Below are 20,883 nucleotides of genomic sequence, written 5' to 3'. Positions count from 1 at the left end.
CTAGAATTCTGAGAATTTCATGGAGAGACACCACACTGGCTGAGAGTTTTTACAAATGTACAAAAGTAAACTTTCAACTCATTTTTGATATATTTTTGTTTTCTGTAATAGCTTCTGTACCTTTATCTTATGATAGATGTTTCCCCTCAATAATTATTTTTATAATTGTTTCTAATGGTTCTATCATGGTACATCGAGTGATATAGTATATTAATAATTAACAAACCATTGTTCTACTGTTAAGTACATATTGCTTATATTTTATCATGATTAAAATATATTTTATTTATTTAAGGGAGGCAGGGAGAGGGAAAGGGATAGAAACATCAATGAGGAGGGAGAATCATTGATCAGCTGCCTCCTGCACGCCCCAACACTGGGATCAAGCCCGCAACCTGGGCATGTGCCCTGATTGGGAATGGAACCATGACCTCCTGGTCCATAGGTCAATGCTCAACCACTGAGTCACACTGGCTAGGCTGTTTTTTCATTATTATATATGATGTTATGCTTAAAGAGTTTAATGCAAATACCTTTTTTATTTTTGTTGGTTTTCCTAAGATAAATCCCTGGATATGTGATTATTAGGTTAAAAATAGAAAAGAGATCATGACTCTTAGGTTCTGCTCAAATGTTTTCCATAAAAAACTCTGTGGTTGGATTATGATGGGAAATGCTTAATAACTTATGCTTGCAGATAAGTAATTGTATCTGAAACAATAAATTACATAGAAGAAAACATAGGCACCAAACTTATGGGCCTTGGTCTTAGGGAACATTTTATTAATTTGACCCCAAAGGCAAGGGAAGTAAAGGCAAAAATAAATGAGTGGGACTATATCAAACTAAAAAGTTTCTGCACAACAAAAGAAACCAACAATAAAACAAAAGGCAACCAACAAAATGGCAACCAACCAAATGGGGGATGATATTTGCAAACAACAGATCTGACAAGGGGTTAATATCCAAAATATGTAGAAAACCCATACAACTCAACACCAAACAAACAATCCAATTTAAAAATTGGCAGAGGACCTGAACAGACACTTCGCCCATGAAAACATACAAATGGCCAAAGATATATGAGAAGATGCTCAACTTCACTAGTTATTAGGGAAATACAAATCAAAACTACAGATACCACCTCATACCTGTTAAAATGGCTATTATCAACAAGACAGGTAATAAGTGCTGGAGAGGTTGTGGAGAAAAAGGAACCCTCATTCACTGCTGGTGGGAATGTAAACTGGTACAGCCACTATGGAAAACAGCACAGCAGTTCCTCAAAAAGAATAGCGTTATTAGCCCAGTGTGGCTCAGTGGTAGAGCGTTGACCCCTGAACCTTGAGGTCACAGTTCAATTCCCAGTCAGGACACATGCCTGTGTTGCTGGCTCAACTGGGGAGTGGGGGCAGGGAGGCAGCCAATCGATGATTCTCTCTCATCACTGATGTTTCTCTCTATTCCTCTCCCATCCTTCTCTGAAATCAATAAAAAACATTTAAAAAAAATACCATATGACCCAGCAATCTCTCTCCTGGGTGTCTACCTGAAAAACTTGAAAATATTTATTCAAAAAGATATAGGCATCTCTATATTTACTGAAGCATTATTCATGGTAGCCATGTCTTTTTTTTTTTTTTAATATATTTTATTGATTTTTTACAGAGAGGAAGGGAGAGAGATAGAGAGTTAGAAACATCGATGAGAGAGAAACATCGATCAGCTGCCTCCTGCACACCCCCTACTGGGGATGTGCCCGCAACCCAGGTACATGCCCTTGACCGGAATCGAACCCGGGACCTTTCAGTCCGCAGGCTGACGCTCTATCCACTGAGCCAAACCGGTTTCGGCTCATGGTAGCCATGTCTTTATGGATACAAAGTGTCCTTCAATAAAGGATTGGATAAATATGTGGTATATGTATACTATGGAATACTACTCAGCCATAAGAAAAGATGAAATACTGCCATTTGCAACAACATGGATGGACCTTGAGAATATTATGCTAAGCAAAATAAGTTAATCAGAAAAAGCTAAGAATCACATGATCTCACTCTTAGGTGGGTTATAAACTGAAACTAATAGATACAGATTACAGTATGGTGGTTACCAGTAAGAAAGGGATTGGAGGCCTGACTGGTTTGGCTCAGTGGATAGAGCATCAGCCTGCGGACTCAAGGGTCCCAGGTTCAATTCCGGTCAAGGGCATGTACCTTGGTTGCAGGCACATCCCCAGTAGGGGGTGTGCAGGAGGCAGCTGATCGATGTTTCTCTCTCATCGATGTTTCTAACTCTCTATCCTTTTCCCTTCCTCTCTGTAAAAAAATCAATAAAATATATTTTTTTTAAAAAGGGGGGCATTGGAGGATAGTAAAGGGGTCAAATATATGGTGATGGGAGATTAACTGACCTTGGGTAGTGGGCACACAATTTAGTATACAGATCATGTATTATAGAAATGTATCCTTGAAACTTATATATGATCTTATTAACCAATATCACCCAAGAAATTAAATATAAGTAAATGTCATGCTATATTATGCTTTAGCAATTAATACATAATTTAGAAAACATAAAAATGTGATTTAAGTAAAATAATTGATACCTTAGAGCAGTGGTTCTCAACCTTCCTAATGCCGCTACCCTTTAATACAGTTCCTCATGTTGTGGTGACCCCAACCATAAAATTATTTTTGTTGCTACTTCATAACTGTAATTTTGCTACTGTTATGAATCGTAATGTAAATATCTGATATGCAGGATGTATTTTCAGGGGTTGCGACCCACAGGTTGAGAACCGCTGCCTTAGAGGATGTTTATTTCCATATTTTCCAATGTCAAAGATATTGCCATCTTAATGAAATATACAGAAATTTACCAAAATGTGAACCTGAACCTAGAAGATATGAGATAATAACATCATTACCAAGTTACTGCCTTTTCAATTCTCCATTTGATTACCTGAAAGTCTCCATTTGGTACTAGTATGTTTTTAATATCAATAATCTGCTATTAAAATTCTCCCTTTTTTGCCCTAGCCGGGTTGGCTCAGTGGATAGAGCGTCAGCCTGCGGACTGAAGGGTCCCAGGTTCCAATCCAGTTGAGGGCACATGCCTGGACTGTGGGCTCGATCCCAAGTAGAAAGCATGTAGGAGGCAGCCAATCAATGATTCTCTCTCATCACTGATGTTTCTCTCTCTCTCCCTCTTTCTCTTTGAAATCAATAAAAAAAAATACATATTAAAAAAATTCTCCCTTTTTAAAGAGTCAGGCATTAGGCTCTTGGAAAGGGTACATAGTCTAGGCAGAATACAATATACAGTTACATTTGTGATTGCCTTTTAATGACAAGAAACTGATTTCCTACTTATAATCATAAAATGACATTTTTAAAAAAATCTGCATTAAAAGGTCAATTTAAAGAAAATTCTAATTATATATCATATGTGAAGGCAAAAATGAGTTGAGTTGGCTGAAATCGAGGACTGAAATTTGGGAAACAGTATACAAGGAAAGAGGCCGAGCCCAGGGAATTTACTGCTAACCCGTGATCTCCAGCAGAGTGTATCTGTCTCTAATGAGAACAGTATGGCTAATGTACATTGTAGAATTTGGTACACTTGACTTTTTCCATGATTTGAAAGTAGTTTTAAAAACATTGCCCATTGGCTGTAGTCTCCCTGTAACTCCATTCCTCTTTGAAGTCAATACGCCTGAAGCAGAGAATCCTGGATCAGCAATTTTCTTGAAAAAGAATTGGACCATTTTAGCTGACAGAAAAAAGTCTGTATTTATCACCTCTTATCAGTGTAGTAGGCACTTTACATACACTGTCCCAGTAACCATCACAACAGTTCCGTGGGATGAAGAGCACAATCCCACTTTAGAGATAGGGCTCCAAGCAGTGAAGGAACTTTTGTAATATGAGATAAAAGTTAAGATTAAATATAAAGTTCTTAGTTTAGTGTCTGGCAGAGGTAACAAATACTAAATCGATGGTAGTCACTATTATTGTCATAGTAATTGGTAAGCTCAGGATTTAGCCTTAAGTCTGCTCAATTCAAGCCCATGCTTTTTTATAAGACCATGCTAGGGCCTGTACAACTGCAGAAAAATAAAAAAATATATAAAGATAACCCAAAACAAAGTTAAATCCCTGTATCATTTACTCAACAGATCTTTACTCAGTGTCTATGTTCCAGATGTTATAAAATAATCTAGTCATTGCATGTACCTGTAGGCTAGCTTGGGATCCCACAGGTTGCTACACTCCCCTTTTCTCCTATCAAACCCATGTGTATAATTTCTGATTTAATATCTATCATCTGTGTTAAAAACTTTTTTTTTTTTTTAAATATATTTTATTGATTTTTTACAGAGAGGAAGGGAGAGAGATAGAGAGTTAGAAACATCGATGAGAGAGAAACATCGATCAGCTGCCTCCTGCACCCCCCCCACTGGGGATGTGCCCGCAACCCAGGTACATGCCCTTGACCGGAATCGAACCTGGGACCTTTCAGTTCGCAGGCCGACGCTCTATCCACAGAGCCAAACCGGTTTCGGCTAAAAACTCTTTAGAGGGAACATGTCTACTGTGATGACCACTTTATTCCCAGTATGTATCATAGTGAACGATATATAACAAGCTTTAACAGGAAAAAGTTTGCATAAAAATCAGTAGTTTGTATATATATTTTAATGTTTCCTTCTAAGAGACACAAATTGAAAAAAAGGAATCCTCCATTTTATATGCATGGTGTCACAAAAAAAAATGTATACACACTTTAAACAGCTGATTGCTCAATTTTGAAAATGAAATGTATTTTAATAAACATTGCCTTTATAATTACTCAAAGTGTGTGTATACATTTTGGGGGAACACCCTATATATGATCCCAGCTGTTAAAAAAAAAAAAAAAACGACTGAAGGAAATTTTTCAAATGTCTTTATGGGTGGTGGGATTGTCAGTATTTATTGTTTTCCTGTATCTACTGAAAGGAGAATATGAGTAAAATCTAATGCCTAAAATCAACCTGTAAAGTCTACAAGGAGTGAACATAAACAGACAGATGTTTATAATTACCACTTACAAGATTATCTGCTTTCATTCTCCTTACCCCTCCTCTACAAAATTGAAAGGTTTGTGCAAGCAGGGGCTTAGGGACAGCATGCCCTCTCCCAAATCCTTTAGCAGAATGATGAAGTGGTAATTATACCCCACAGGGAATCTCAGAACCAAATCCGGAGGGACTGGCACAGGCAGCCCTCTCCTGGGGAAATAAGAAAACGCAAACACCTCCAAGGCTCTTGGTGAACTGTAAAGGGCGCTTAGGGCCCTTAGGGCACGAGAGCTCTCAAAAGGTGTTCGCTGAAAAAAATGAATTTTTAAAGCTAAAAGGCCATTTTGAAAGTTGAAAGTGTGAATGTTTATTTTGGTAAATCTTGAGTACCTGTTTAAAATCTCTGAGCCTCAATTTTTCATCTGTAACGCATAGAAATGTCACATAAGGTCATTTTGAAAACAATGTCAAAATATGCAGCAGACAGTAAATGCTTAATAAGTGACAGCCATATTTTAGCTTTTATTCACATTTCATAATCTTTGCAGTAATCATTTTACCTTTTGGAAAAAGTTCTCCAGTGTTTGCAAAGAAGGACTCTAAAGAATCATAGAAATTACAGCTAAGAAAAACCCGTGTGTGTGTGTGTGTGTGTGTGTGTGTGTGTGTGTATTTTAAAAGCATGGTAGATGGCTAAAAACCATGAAAACAAACTTTGAGATTTGTTCACTGAAAATGTTTATTAAGGTGTTAACGTTTTATCTAGTTGGCTCAGTATTTGTATAATTTAAAACTCTGAGTTGCCCCTGAATAATCCAGATGTCTACAATATAGACATAAACTACCATGCTTCCCAATACTTAACATACTCAGATTTCTCTCACTTCCATTTATCAGACAAGTAAAACATTAACCTTTCAAAGTTACACTTTTAAAAAAGTGCACAAATTCCTATCTCTCCAAGTTTTAAGAAATTGTTTGAAACTTAACAGAAGAAGTTGAAACTCCCAAGTTGACAGCCTTAATCTGCCAACCCCAATGTGTCCACATAACCAAATAATCACAATGAACACTTTAAATATCTTACAATTTTTGTCAATTATGCCCCATAAAGCTGAAAACAATTAAAATCACACATGGAAAAAGCCTTAGTCTGAACCAACACTGAGAAGTAAAGCAGTGGAAGAGGGTTTTTTATTCATCACTCTGAGCAAAAGCACGAAATATATTTATTACTTAATTTTTCCATAAAGAGAATGTACTTTGTATTTAGAGATATAAAAAATTAGGCGTCGGGATGTGTTTTGGGAGAATGATCAATAAGCGCCTTATCAATTGTTGGTTCCTGAAACCAGGGACCATCACCTCTCGCACGCATTAATCTTCGTACTTCCATCTCCTTTGACCTGTAACAAATGAAATAGCAATATTGTGATTCTAACATTTCCAAATACAAATTTAATGAATAGATAGAAAACAATCACTAGAGAGCTTTTTGCTTTATGTAAGTATAATGTCCCTCTACAGATCCATGTGTATGCATAAAAATAATATATACCTATAAGCAAAATTTAGGACTTATTTTTGACTTATATTATGTTGTTTATATAACACATATTGTTTTTAATCCCCAAAACATTACTTGAATTGGTAATCAGTTCTCTCTTCTGTCCCTGCTTTGTCTGGACAGAGCACCTTCACTTGAATAGTGGTAATGCATTTCCTGTCTTTAATGCTTACGTTTAAGGCCATATCCTGTGCCAAGTGTTAGGAATTAAAACATGAAGATGCCTTCTTGGAGCTTACATCCCCTAGTTTATACTGGCTGTCCATTACCATTAGGACAGAAAACTCCTTGAGAGCAGGAATGGTATCTTATTCAACAGCAGCACACTAAGTCTGGTCAACATCAGACAATTGGTATTTGTTAAGAAGACAAGAAAGAAAAACCAGGATTAAGAAAAACATCCTCCAACTTACCTGTCCTACTTACTTGTCCTCATCCTTCTTCACAACTGAATAATCTCTATTCTATAAAGATACTTTCCTCTCTTACAGCCGAGCCTTTGTACAAACTACCATATATTCCTAAACAGTCCCTCTCCATCAAACCTTTTACTTACAATTTATAGACTACATATCAACTTTTTCATATGACTATAATTTTATCACATTTAAATAATTCATTTTATTAACCTTAACCAGCTCACTAACCCTACGAGCATATTTATCTCTTATTTAAGATTAAATATCATCCTTTTCCTTTTCTACTCTTAGAATATAATTATCTAAAACCCAAGTAATTAAAATATTCACAAAAAGACTGGTTAAATAAGTTATGGTTGGCCCATAGAACGGACTATTCTGTACCTGAGGAAATTCTATCTATAGTAACACAGAAGATGATAGATATACCATTAGGTTAAAAAAGCAAGGTAAAAAAGCAAGATAAATAATCAGTGTGAAGCATCTTCCCATTTCATTAAAAAAAGAAAGTAATCATTTGTGACTATGTATATATGTACACATGCACAAGGTTTTAAAAATCTGGAGGAGCCTGGCCGGTGTGGTTTAGTGGTTGGAGCGTTGGCCCATACACCAAAGGGTCTTGGGTTCAATTCCCAGTCCTGGTCAGGGTGTGTGTGGGAGGCAACCAATAGATATGTCTCTCTCAGATCAATATTTTTTTTTCTCTCTCTCGTCTGCCACTCTCTCCCCTCTTTTCCACTCTCACTCTCTCTGAAAAGCAATGGAATAAATATCCTTGGGTGAGGATTAACAACAACAATCTGGAGGCCAAAGATAACAGTTAACTCTGGGGGAGTCAATCAAGGGATAGTTCCTTTCTGTTTTATATCTTTCTTAATGCTTCCATTTTTCAAATACCAAAACATATACTTTATAACAACTGTAGGTACTCCTGATTGCACACTGGCATCTTTCCTTTGGGGGTAGAAGTCAGGGTTTTGGTTTTGGTTTTGCTTTGTTTTCAAGTTGTTTAGGATCTCTATATTTCTAAAGAATTCTGGGATCTGGTCTTTTAATTGGAATTCACAGGTTTATGTCTGAAGTTCAAAAAAGTCCAGTGTTATTAAGTATGAGCCATACTGTTTTTCCATGCTCTTAAAATACTTAATGACAGCTGTATGTGGTAACTCTATATATTAGTATATGTAATTACATATTTAGAAAATAAGCCAATCATATGTTCTTTTAAATATTATTCAATATCAGCAGGTTTTATAAACTACAAAGATTAAATCAGAATGAACAGAAAGTAGATCAAGGTAGTATGTGGCCAAGAGCAGGGGAGGAGGACTGACTGGAAGAGACAGGAAAGAGGCTCACTAGGTCAGCGAAGTGACCTTGACAGTGTGGTTACATCACTATATACTTTTGTCAAAAGCCCATTGAGGTTAATGTGCACATTTGATTGTATGTAAATCTCACTCCAAAACCCAAAATAAATCTCAGATAGGATCAAATTTAAAAGCAGCAGAAGGAAACTGAGTGACCATTTAAAAAAATAATTACGGACTTATATATTTACTTATTTAGTTACTATCAGAGGCCTGTGCATAACACGAAATCCCAGAATCTATAAAAAAGACTGACAAACCTGACAAATAAAAAATAAAAAATAATTAAAGCAATGTAACAATGCAGTGTTCAAAACATATTAGCTACTACTAATTTTTATCTGAAACATAAAAACACTTCTACATTGCAAAGCATTCTACACTGTCAAAAGACAAATGACAAACCAGGAAAACATATGTGTAAGAAAAAGAAAAGTTAATTTAACTAATGTATAGATGAGTAGCAAAATGGGCAATTTATAGAAAATGAAATGTAAACAACCAACAGATATATGAAAAAATACTCAACCTTACAAAAATACAAAATGGAAATGATGAGATAACATTTTTCAATTATCTCATCAAGCAAAAATGTTTAGGTTTGATAAATTCTATTGCTAGGAAAGGTATGAAGAAACAGAAATTATCACATACTGGTGACAGAAAAGACAACTGGCACAACTTTTTTGAAGGGTTTAGGCAATACACATCTAAAATTTAAAACATGTAAAATTTGGCTTATCAATACCACTGCTAGAAATGTATATTCCAGATATACTGAATACATATGCAAAAATGTATGTAAGAAATATTCACAGCACTTTGCAGAATATTAAAAAAAAACCCAGAAAGAACCTAAGTCAGTGGTCGGCAAACTGCGGCTCAGCAAACCGCGGCTCGCGAGCCACATGTGGCTCTTTGGCCCCTTCAGTGTGGTTCTTCCATAAAATACCGACTTCTGCGCATGGGCCACGAAGTTTCAATCGCACTGTACGTGCGCGCCCACACATGGTATTTTGTGGAAGAGCCACACTGAAGGGGCCAAAGAGCCGCACGTGGCTCGCAAGTGGCGGTTTGCCGACCACGGACCTAAGTACTGACAATAGGTGACTGGATAAAAAAAATTAAGGCACATCCATCTAGCAAAATATATGATGCATCCATGAAAAAGAATGAGGCATATACTATCAGAAAAGATCACCAAGATATTTTTAAGTGAAACAAAGACAGGTGGAGAACCACGTTTATAAGAGGATTCCATTGTGTTAATATGTTTTCAAATGATACATAAAATATATTTTTAATGCATAAAATTTTCTGGGGGGGAAAAATATATTGGAAATCATTAAGTAGTGGTCACCTCTAAGGACAGACTGGGTGCAGGAGGAAAAGAAACTGGGGGAGGGGAAGTGGGAGGAGAGGACTGCCTTGCTCTTAGGAGAATAGAATATTTTAAAAAGGATTTTTTAAAAATCTGACAGCTATTATCTCCCAATTGTCTCCAGCTCATAGTGTCCACTCTGAACAGGCTAACTCTCACCCATCTTCATCCTTTTACATAGAGCAGCCTATAGCATTGAAATAGTTTTATTAACTTTTTTCTTATGATTTGACCATACTAAAGGATTTCCTTCCCATCCCCACTTTTTACCGTAATTCAGCCTTTTCAGCTTCAATCTGAAGGATAGCCATTGTTCGCTCATAATTCTTCTCAGGACTATCATAGAAAGTTCGGGCAATCCATCTTGATATAGGATGCTACAAGAGAAAATTTGTGTAAAATTAGTTTCTGAATAATATTTTGCTTTTCCAGCTTACTATTCTGTAAAATGACAATCTCAGATAACCAATAACACTCACCATGTGCCAACTACTTTATCCATTAGCTGCATACTTCCCCCCACCCATTTTATGGAAAACAAACTGCACAAAGTTATACAGTTACTAAGCAGCAGCAAAGTAACTGTCTGACTCCAAAAACCTGTGCCGAGTATCTAAAGTGGCAGATTTAGGAGCTAAATCCAAGGTTTGGTGATCCAAAAAATGGAGCTCTTTCTATCAGTTAGGAACGATAAACTAATTTTATGGCTTATATTAAGATTTAATAATGAAGTACTTCTTCCCTAAAAATATAATTCACTCAGATAATAAAACATGAAAGGATATACTCTAATAAGGCCACTCACTACAACACTTGTAAAGACAAGTAACAATCAATCTTGGATTTTAGTAGCAGTGACAGTGTGGTAAAATGACTAACAGTGCAGGCTCTGGAGTCAAGACTACCTGGGTTATCTCTTGTACAGGTCACTTGATCTCTTTTAAGCCTTAAGTTTCCTCATCTCTAAAGTGGGAGTAATACAGTACCTTTGACATGGAGTGAGATATTTGCAATACACCACAGTGCCTGCTACACAGGAGGTGCTCAATAAATGACAGCTAGCACTAATATTTATAAAATCTTTCCTAGAGTATTGAACTTGGGATAAATTGTGACTATTAATCTGCTTGTTCAAGAGCACACCGCAGTCTTCCTTTAAAAAACCATAAAACTTGCTCTAGTTAGTTTTGCGCAATAGTTAGAGTGTCGGTCCTCGGACTGAAGGGTCTTGGGTTCGTTTCCGGTCAAGGGCAAGTACCTTGGTTGCAGGTCCAATCCCCGACTCCATGTCAGGATGCATGCGGGAGGCAACCAATTGATGTGTCTCTCTCACATTGATGTTTCTCTCTCTCTCTTCCCTTGAGTGAGGATTAATAAAATGAATAAATAACCATAAAACTTAAAAATAATACAATGAAGAAAATAACCAAGAAGCTCCTTGTAAAAAGTGAGCAGAAAATGTACTCATCTACTTGATATAAAAAATTGAATATAAAACCCTGTCTTAATTGCTGAATTAAGACATTAACCAGTGCACTGATAAGACAGCTAACAGGAGGTAACTTGCAGTGATTTACAGTATACTAACCTTGTAATATTCCCAGTGTTCTGGGATATAGCCTTCTGGAATTTCTGCTAACTCAGCTTCACCTAATAAGAGAAAATAGTGATGTTCAAGTTCAGCATCAGGAGTGTATAACATTAAGTCTGCACTATGTAAGTAAGAAACCAACCTCTTGTGGTTTTAAAGTGACCTTTTATTTGTATCAATTAAGATACCTAATATTTTAAATTCACTTCGATATGGTTGAAAATCCATTCATTAGATATGAGATGTCTTCTATATGTAAGACATTGTCTGCAGGATTATATGAGAATTTTGCATTTTGTGTTTATACAGTATACCAAGATATAATAAAAGACATACTATTCCTTCTGGCTTTCCCAATACCAACTAAACAAAATATTCTAGGATTCAAGATATTAGAAGTACTTTGAGCAGAATTTCCTATAAAAATCTAATATTTACTGTCATTCACAATTCCATTCTTCTATAGATTATAACTTTACTAGAGGCCCGGTACACAGGATTCATGCACTGGTGGGGGGTCGGCCACTGTGGGAGCGCTGCTCATCCCGGTCAGCCAAGCGGGAGCGTACTAACCACCAGGGAGCAGCTCCTGCGTTGAGCGTCTGCCCCCTGGTGGTCAGTGCACATCATACTGACTGGTCGACCGGTCGTTCTGCCGTTTGCTCGCTGGGCTTTTAATATGTAGGATGTGCTCTAAGATGGATAAAAACACTTTACCATCCCTCAGCCTCTTTTCCATTTTTGTATCTCTTTCTATTTTCCTTATTCTGTCTTATCACAGCTGGGTTTGGAAAAAGAGGAGGAAGACAAGGCTTTATGACGCCTTTTATGTGGCCCCTACAGAACTGATGATCTAAAGCTTTAGGAAGTAAACCAAGATGTTTAAAAAAAATCATTATACTCTATTACGGATTAAGATTTAATTGTTTTAAAATAAATTTCCATGCTTATGTTTATTTTATTATTCAAGGAGCTTTTCCTTATCCATTTCTTTTTTTCTTTAACGTACATATGTTTTTTTTAAATTTATCGATTTGTTCAGAGGGAGGGACTTACCAATGAATACATTCACCAGAGTTATGCCAATTACTACTGGAATCCCAGTCAAACAAATGTAGAATTTCTGTCAAGATTAATAAAAACAAATGTTCAATAACCATTTCCTAACTCTCTTTCCCACACTTAAGTTGTCCTTATTACATGATTTCCTTATATTACTTATAAAATAAACTTGCCAAATTGGAGATGCAGTATCAAACGATTTATTTCTGTGATTTTCTTTTGCTCTAGTTTTTAGATGCCTAAATTTAACACCAAAAATGAAAGAAAAAAGGGATTAATTGTACAAGTATTATATAATATATATTTGAGTGATTTTTCATTTTTTGATTAAAACAATGTAATGAAAGTTAGTTTTTGTATTAGAAAAATACATATAGAATTGTACACCCGAAACCTATATAAGTTTATTAACCAATGTCACCCCAATTAACTCAATAAAAAAGAAAAGTGTAAAAACATCAGGTTGATTTCAGCCACTGTATAAAATCTGAGTTGGCCACAACAAGAACAATGGGAGCTCAACCAAGGGGTTGGAGAGGGCACTGAGCACAATGACAGAGCAAGAGAAGGTCTAGGGGGCAGCCCATGCTCAAATGGTGGGTGACAGCTCTAGGAACAATGACAAATACCCAGACAGTCTTCCATCTTCTACAGCCTACTTTCCATTACAGAACCCTGCATTAATAATGTACAATCAGTACCCTGCTGCTCTCTCTGAATCAATGCTCCTAAGCAATATAGAAATAAAATCATATAATAATGGAGGGCCTTATTTAAAGAAATACTTCAATTAGTTCTTTGGTAATTTAAAGAATATTTTAATAATAATATAAATAATTATCCCCAAATAAATCTGTTTTCAAAATTCTGTAATTTACTAATTTAGATTTTAATTTTTTGTCAGGGAACACAGATTTCAAAACCCCATAATCCTGAGAAGAAAGGAATGGCTCAATTTTTAACCTCCAATAAGCATAAATCCTTTTTTTGAAGGAAAAATGGTTACTAAAAAAGAAATTTAGTAACAAATCAGACCTTACTACCCATTTCTATATCTTTTGAGAAAAGACATATGAATTTACAAAGTGAAAGATGTTTTCTAAATAGGCCAAAATGGTCTTCCTATTAATATGAAAATAGTTCAACAAAAATTTTAACTCACCAGTAACTTCAAAAAACGCTTGTCATAGAATCCAGAAGGTTTGATAACAAACAGTCTTTTCCCATGGTCTCCACTGTGTCTCACAGGAGCTAGAAATATTAAATTACCCTGTTTTATACAAGTTTCATATCGGTAAACTGTTATTTTTTGAGATAAAGTCAGATTATAAGAAAATATATATGCATACATTTTTATTTTATTTATTTTTTCTTTTTTTTTAAATTTTATTGTATGTATTTATTTATGTCCAGCCTGTCTCAAGCAAAATAAAATGTGAAACCAAAAAATGTTACTGAAAACAAACGTTAAACAACTTATAACTTAAAAATATATAAAAACAAAATTATTAAAATAGAACTCTTGAGCTTCTTGGCAGCTACAGCAAAAGATAAATTCAGGGTGTTACTTTTTTTAAATTAAATCTTTATTGTTCAGATTATTACAGTTGTTCCTCTCCCCCCCCCCCCCCAATTGCTTCCCTCCACCCGGTCCCCACCCCACCCTCTGTCCTTCCCCTCCCCCCAATGTCCTCATTCATAGGTGTACAATTTTTGTCCAGTCTCTTCCTACATCACCCACACCCCTTTCCCCCGAGAATAGTCAGTCCACTCCCTTTCTATGCCTCTGATTCTATTATATTCACCAGTTTATTCTGTTCATCAACTTATTTATTCACTTGATTTTTAGATTCACTTGTTGATAGATGTGTATTTGTTGTTCGTAGTTTGTATCTTTTACCTTTTTCTTCTTCTTCCTCTTCTTAAAGGATACCTTTCAGCATTTCATAGAATACTGGTTTGGTGGTGATGAACTCCTTTAGCTTTTCCTTATCTGTGAAGCTCTTTATCTGACCTTCTATTCTGAATGATAGCTTTGCTGGGTAAAGTAATCTTGGTTGTAGGTTCTTGGCATTCATCACTTTGAATAGTTCTTGCCACTCCCTCCTGGCCTGCATAGTTTCTGTTGAGAAATCAGTTGACAGTCGTATGGGTACTCCCTTGTAGATAACTTTCTCTTGCTGCTTTTAAGATTCTCTCTTTGTCTTTTGCTCTTGGCATTTTAATTATGATGTGTCTTGGTGTGGTCCTCTTTGGATTCCTTTTGTTTGGGGTTCTCTGCGCTTCCTGGACTTGTAAGTCTATTTCTTTCACCAGGTAGGGGAAGTTTTCTGTCATTATTTCTTCAAATAGGTTTTCAATATCTTGCTCTCTCTCTTCTTCTGGCACCCCCATAATTCGGATGTTGGTACGCTTGAAGTTGTCCCAGAGGCTCCTTATACTATCTTCATATTTTTGGATTCTTTTTTCTTTTCCAGTTGGGTGTTTTTTGCTTCTTCGTATTTCAAATCTTTGACTAGATCAGGGGTGGGCAAACTTTTTGACTCGAGGGTTCTTAAACTGGACCGGAGGGCCAGAACAAAAGCATGGATGAAATGTTTGTGTGAACTAATATAAATTCAAAGTAAACATCATTACATAAAAGGGTACGGTCTTTTTTTTTTTTAGTTTTATTCATTTCAAACGGGCCGGATCCGGCATGAGGGCCGTAGTTTGCCCACGGCTGGACTAGATTCTTGCGATCCTCTAGTCTGCTGTTGGAACTCTGTATAATATTCTTTATTTCAGTCAGTGTATGCTTAATTTCTAGTTGGTCCTTTTTCATAACCTGAGGGTCTCACTATATTTCTTGAGGGTCTCACTAAGTTTATTGGCGGTCTCACTAGACTTCTTGAGGGTCTTACTAAATTTATCGGCAGTTTCTAGAAAATTCTTGGAAAACCTTATAAGTGTGGTTTTGAACTCTATATCCAGTAGTTTGCTTTCCTCCATTTCTGTCATTTGTGACCTGTTTCTTTGTCTCCGCATTTTTTATGCTTCCCTGTGTTGATAAGAGTGGCTTTCTGTGCTAGGTGTCCTATAGGGCCCTGTGGCTCACCCTCCCCAATTATCAGAGGTGGACACTCTTGGTGCACCCCCTTGTGGGCTTTGTACACAGTCTTGTTGTAGTTAAGCCTTGACTGTTGTAGGTACCACTGGAATTGACCTCCAGGCCAACTGGCTGTGAGAATCAGCTGTGTCTGCAGTTGCAGTGGGAGAACTTCTGTGCTGGAGACACCCTTCTGGGGCAAGACTTGCTTCAGTGGGACTTTGGTGCTCACTGAGTGTGTCCCTTATGGATCTGAGGAGTTGTAATCTGGGTGGTCCCACTCTGACCACTGGGTACACTGGCTCTTCAATGTCTAAGGAGGTGCTAATTTAGCCTCTGCCTGAGGCTACCTAGCAGGAGCCCAGCTGTGAAGCAATGCAAGCTGCTGTGGAGCCTTGGGCCTTCTTTTGGAAGTTCTGGGTCTCTCTGACCCAGCTGCAGTTTGTTTGGTAATTTTCAGATTGCAAAGGGCCAGGCCTTTCATATGCAAAAGCCTCTGAGCACAGCTTGGGTGGGATGGGGTCTCAGGGGATCAACAGGGCGGAGCAAGCAGTTATGGCTGCTCCTCAGTCCTACCCTAAGAGGCCCCCAGGGTCTCAGTGTCCCGGTAATCACTGCAAGTACCTCTGAGAGAAAGCTGCCCTGGAGTTCCGATCGATGCCAGACAGTCCAGTTTCTCCCCGTATGAGTCTGGGCCCCCAGAGACTCACCCAGAACTTGAGTTTAGAGCCGTCGGGAGCTTGAGACTCCCTCCCAATTGAAAAAGACAACCATGTCCTCAGTTTCCAGCCCTTTCCACGTGCGCCTCCATACCTCTGCACCTTACTTCCGCACCTCCTCTGAGTCTCAGTGTGCTTTTCTCTTTTCTTCTAGTTGTAGAATTCCCACTCAGCCAGCATTCCTGTGGTTCTGGATGATGTTCGTTTTGTCTTCTAGTTGTATTTTTGAAGTGGTTGTGCGAAGCAGCAATTTCCGGTGTTTACCTATGCCACCATCTTGGTTTCCTCCATACACTTCTAATTAACATTTTAAAATGCATGTTCTTTAAGTATTAAAGGCGGGGCAGGTAGGGTTTCCTTAAACAGAGATTGGTGTTCTGTTTTAAACTATAGCTTTCCTCATTTTTATTCAATGTTAAAAAAATACCTAAACAATTGTTTGAATGTTTCAATAGCAGGCAAGAAAGGCAGATACTCTTGGTGGGCTACTTTGTTTACCCTCTGCAACAAATTTTGCTAATGCTGCAAAAGAAATAAATTTAAGTTATGCCATTCCATATGAGGCAGTAAACAGTTGCTACAAAATAGATGGAAAGATATTTATTCAACATATATCCAGCAGGAATTTGAGCTTGTTATGAAAGTGAACACTGTAAATATCTTGATAAAATCCCTTTGTAACTCATTTCTCATTCCCAATATCCTCCTCTTCAAATACTCCCCAGATGATGGTATTTAATCAAACTTTGCTGGAGATAAAGCAAGGCAAAATTTAACTCCTGGATTTTCTTTTTACATCATTTCCTCCCTTGAAAGCCTGGAAAGATCACATGGGCATCCAAGCCCCTTCTTCTGGAAGCAGGAAAGACTCTGTTTCGGCTGTGTAACTACATTCTGTATCCTTTGTTCAAGCTTCAGTGTCTGGAAGACGCTCCCCTCTACTGGAATCTGTTCTTTGGACCCAGATGACATCTTATTCTCCAAGAAACCAACATTCTTCCAACCAGATGAGAACTCTCAGCTTTGAATTGCCGTATATTCTCGGGAGGCGCCTAATTCCCTTTATTCTCCCAATAAAACATAAATGTCAAAGAACTTTCAATGTGTGAAAGAGAAACTCTTCTCTTAATTTTGGTATCACCTGCAGCAGCTTGAGATGAATTTAGGTTAATTCATAAAAGAATTAGATGTTGGTATGAATTTACTAAGTACAATTCATACTACTAAGGCTGTGACAATAACAAGATAAGAGAATTTGAAAAAGTATGTATTTCAGCAAATCACTTGAAAGTTATAGAATTTTTTTTGTGAGCTATATGGAAAAAAATGGGCTGGATAATAGTATAAGTGCCTACTATGTGCAGGTCCGTTGAAGGCCTATTGTCTAAGAGGGATACAGACAGACCCTACTGGAAGCAAGACACTAACACTAACAGATTAACATAATTACAAATCTATAGGGATAACAAAGGAAAGAAACAGGATGTATTGTCAGAAAAGAACAGGCCCAGAAGTAAAGTTCATATTTAGACAGGATGGTCCGTGTGTCAGTGAGGGGGTTGAGGGGAGCAAGGAGGTACAAGGAAAGGCACATTATAAACTGAGAGAAATATCAAGTTAAATAAAGTTGAAATTGGCAATTGATTGATTACACCAAACGGTACTGATAACTTAATGCAGTAACCTGCCAAAGAGTTGTCTCCATAGCCCTGGAGGGTCAAGATTTCTTTGAATGGCCTGCATGATGGTATTCCTGACAAGACACAAAGCTACTGCCACAAGAGTGGTTACTACACTGATGATGAAATAGGATCCCCCAAAAGTCTTCATACACATTGACAAAAGGCTGAATCTAAAATGATTAAATGTAAGTGGAAAGTCCTGCCTGGACCCCAACCTCCAAAGTTTAGTGGCTCACAAACTTAGAATACCAGTAAGAGTCATTGGTATAATGTGGTTACCAAAAAAAGCCAAGGTAATTTTATCTTAATATGTATTAAAAGTTCAAGGTCAAAATGGAAGAAATCCCCGCCCTCTCATCTCCAGGTGTCCCAAGTTTTAGAACTGACAACCTGGAGCCTGCTCCACTTATGCAACCAGAATTAAAAACAACCTGGAAACTGACACACTGAAACTGAAAGAACTGAAGCTGACTGGTCTACAAAAAAGAAGTCTGGTTAGAAAGCAGATGAGCTTTTAAGGAACTGAAGGGCTATCCCATGACAAAGGGCATACACTATTCTGGGTTGAGTTGAAGCAAAGAACTTTAAATGTGTGAAAGAGTAATGTAGAGCTTAATACAGGGAAGAAGTTTCTAACAATTTCAGTGGTTGAAAATAAAACTGGACCGCCCAGCCAGTGTGGCTCAGTGGTTGAGCATCGACCCATGAACCAAGAGGTCACCAGTTCGATTCTCAGTCAGGGCACATGCCCGGGTTTCAGGTTCGATCCCCAGTAGCAGGCGTGCAGGAGGCAGTCAATCCATCCATGTTTCTCTCTCACCAATGTTTCTATCTCTCTATCCTTCTTCCTTATTCTCTCTAAAAGCAACAAAAACATATTTTTAAAAATTTAGCCCAACTCCCCAAGTATCAGTAATGGGGATTAGTATACTAGAGAAGGGGGGGAAGGTGTTGGTCTGGATTTCTAAGGTCTTTTTCCTTAAAGAATCTGAATTATATGGCCTCTTTTAGAATAAAAAGGCATACCTTACCAATGCATCAATTTCAATAGTTTCCTTCCATGTCCAAGAACTCTTTTAAAAAAAAAAAATCTGTTTTTATTGATTTTAGAGAGAAAGGGAGAGGAAGAAAGCAACATCAATTGTCTGTCTCCTACATACACCTACAGGGATCGAGCCCCAGCCAGGAATTGAACTGGAGCCCTTTTGGTGCCATGAAAACAGGCATCTTCCACCACTTTTAAAGCCTGGAATTCCTCAAGTATTCATTAATTATGTGCAACTAGGTTTCAATAACAATTTTTTAAAATGCACATAACCTCGGGAAAGTTATGTTTTAACAACTGTGGTCTTTGTGTGGCTCAAATAAGATAACTGTATAATTTTATGTGTGTGTGTGTTCCCAAGAAATTGAAAATCGGTCATTTTTTCCCCTCATTCTCAGACTATTCCCAGTTAATGTCACTTTACATCAATAGTTTAAGGAATTGAACACCCCCTACACTCTCTACTGCCTACAAAACAGATAATACAATTTAGTCATCCCCCCCCCCTCACCAATTAGGTCCCAACTCCCCCCTTTTAAAAACATTTATATTTTTTTTATTTTTCAGTTACTGTCTACATTCAATACCATTCCGCATGAGTTTCAGATGTACAGCACAGTGGCCAGAAAACCATGTCCTTTCCCTGTCAAGCCAACAGAACAAGCACACTTGTAATAAACGTCCTCTCTTTTAGAGGCGAACAAATACAAGTTTCAAGCGGTTCAGCGCCTTCTGGTCAGCTTCCAAGACGGGAATGCCCAAGGTCACACACACACACACACACACAGCTACTGAGCCGTGGAGCCAGGGCTGGAGCCCGGGAGCCTGGCTCCAGGGGAAACAAAACGAGGCGCTCCACTCCGCTGGAGCTCACACTCCCCGGGGGCAGGCACACACAATCATATAACAGATCAGAACCTTTCATTGCACGGGGACAGGTAAGGCTGCACGTGCAAATGCCCCCGAGAGCGGGCACGGCTGGAACACAGTGCCCTCTGCACGGCCATCCGACCCCCGGCTCCCGGGGCAAAGGGCTCAGATCACCTGCCACGATCCCCCCCGACCTCCGCGACCGGGGCGCAGTGTGTAAGCGGGGGGGGGGGAGTGGGTTCACCCCGTTTACCTCCAGCTGGGCGTGATGAGTTTTTAAAGAGGAGGACATGTGCCGTCAGAAGCGGCTTACAGAGGGATGCTGTCCAGGAATGTTGTTAGCCAAGTCGTTTGCTGGCGACTCCCCATCCTTTCCAGCAGGTCCCCATGCACAATGCCCGGTCGGGAGCCTCTGCGCCTGTCCACGCCTCACTTAGCATCACCGGGCACCTCCGCAACGCGACTGCCCGTGTTGCGGGACTAGAGCCTAGTTCAGGGGGAAAGTACGAACCCCCGGTGCCGAGAGGCCCGGGTCTCAGCTCCGGGCCTTTCCGACGTCAGCGTCGTCCGTGAATGAGCCCACCTGGGAAGGCTGAATGGCCAAGTGTTTCACAAACGCTAACGGAGAGAAACCCTCAAGCCCAGCCCGCAATTTCTCGGCTCCTGCCGGGTCCCACCAAGGTCACCCCGGCAGCGTCCTCTCTCACCCCGCTCCCCCTGAGAGCGCTCTCCCCCACGGCCGGCACCCACCGACAGCCTTCGGGAAGCCGCGCGTGAGGAAGCCCCCGGGTCCGAGCCGCGAGCCCAGGCGGCGGCCAGCCAGCGCCGCCAGCGCGGTGACCGAAGCCCGCTGCAGCAAGCTCATGGCCGCCATGGCTACTCCGGGCAAGAGGTCGAGCGGGGGAGGGCAACGGGAGCCGAGAGAGCCAATTCACCATCCGGGGCCAAGGCGGAAGGCGGCCATGTTGAGTGAGGGCAAAGCTGTTCCTGTGTTCTATTTCCGGTCGGAGTGACGCACAGG

General features: G+C 38.9%; 1 protein-coding gene across 1 annotated transcript; it reads right to left on the bottom strand.

Moving 5' to 3' along the window:
* Nucleotides 1-5,786: 5,786 nt before the first annotated feature.
* NDUFB5 (NADH:ubiquinone oxidoreductase subunit B5) lies at nt 5,787-20,853 on the bottom strand. The gene is made up of 6 exons (XM_081087912.1): nt 20,613-20,853; nt 13,621-13,709; nt 12,453-12,519; nt 11,394-11,455; nt 10,076-10,182; nt 5,787-6,471 (listed from the first exon to the last, which is right to left on the bottom strand). The coding sequence occupies exons 1-6, from the start codon at nt 20,734-20,736 to the stop codon at nt 6,351-6,353; spliced, it is 570 nt and encodes a 189-aa protein (XP_080944038.1). The 5' UTR covers nt 20,737-20,853; the 3' UTR covers nt 5,787-6,350.
* Nucleotides 20,854-20,883: the final 30 nt, after the last annotated feature.

This window comes from Myotis nattereri, assembly GCF_964212035.1.
Source record: "Myotis nattereri genome assembly, chromosome: 3".
Classification (NCBI taxonomy): Eukaryota; Metazoa; Chordata; class Mammalia; order Chiroptera; family Vespertilionidae; genus Myotis; species Myotis nattereri.
This window is presented reverse-complemented; position numbering and strand designations above follow the sequence as displayed.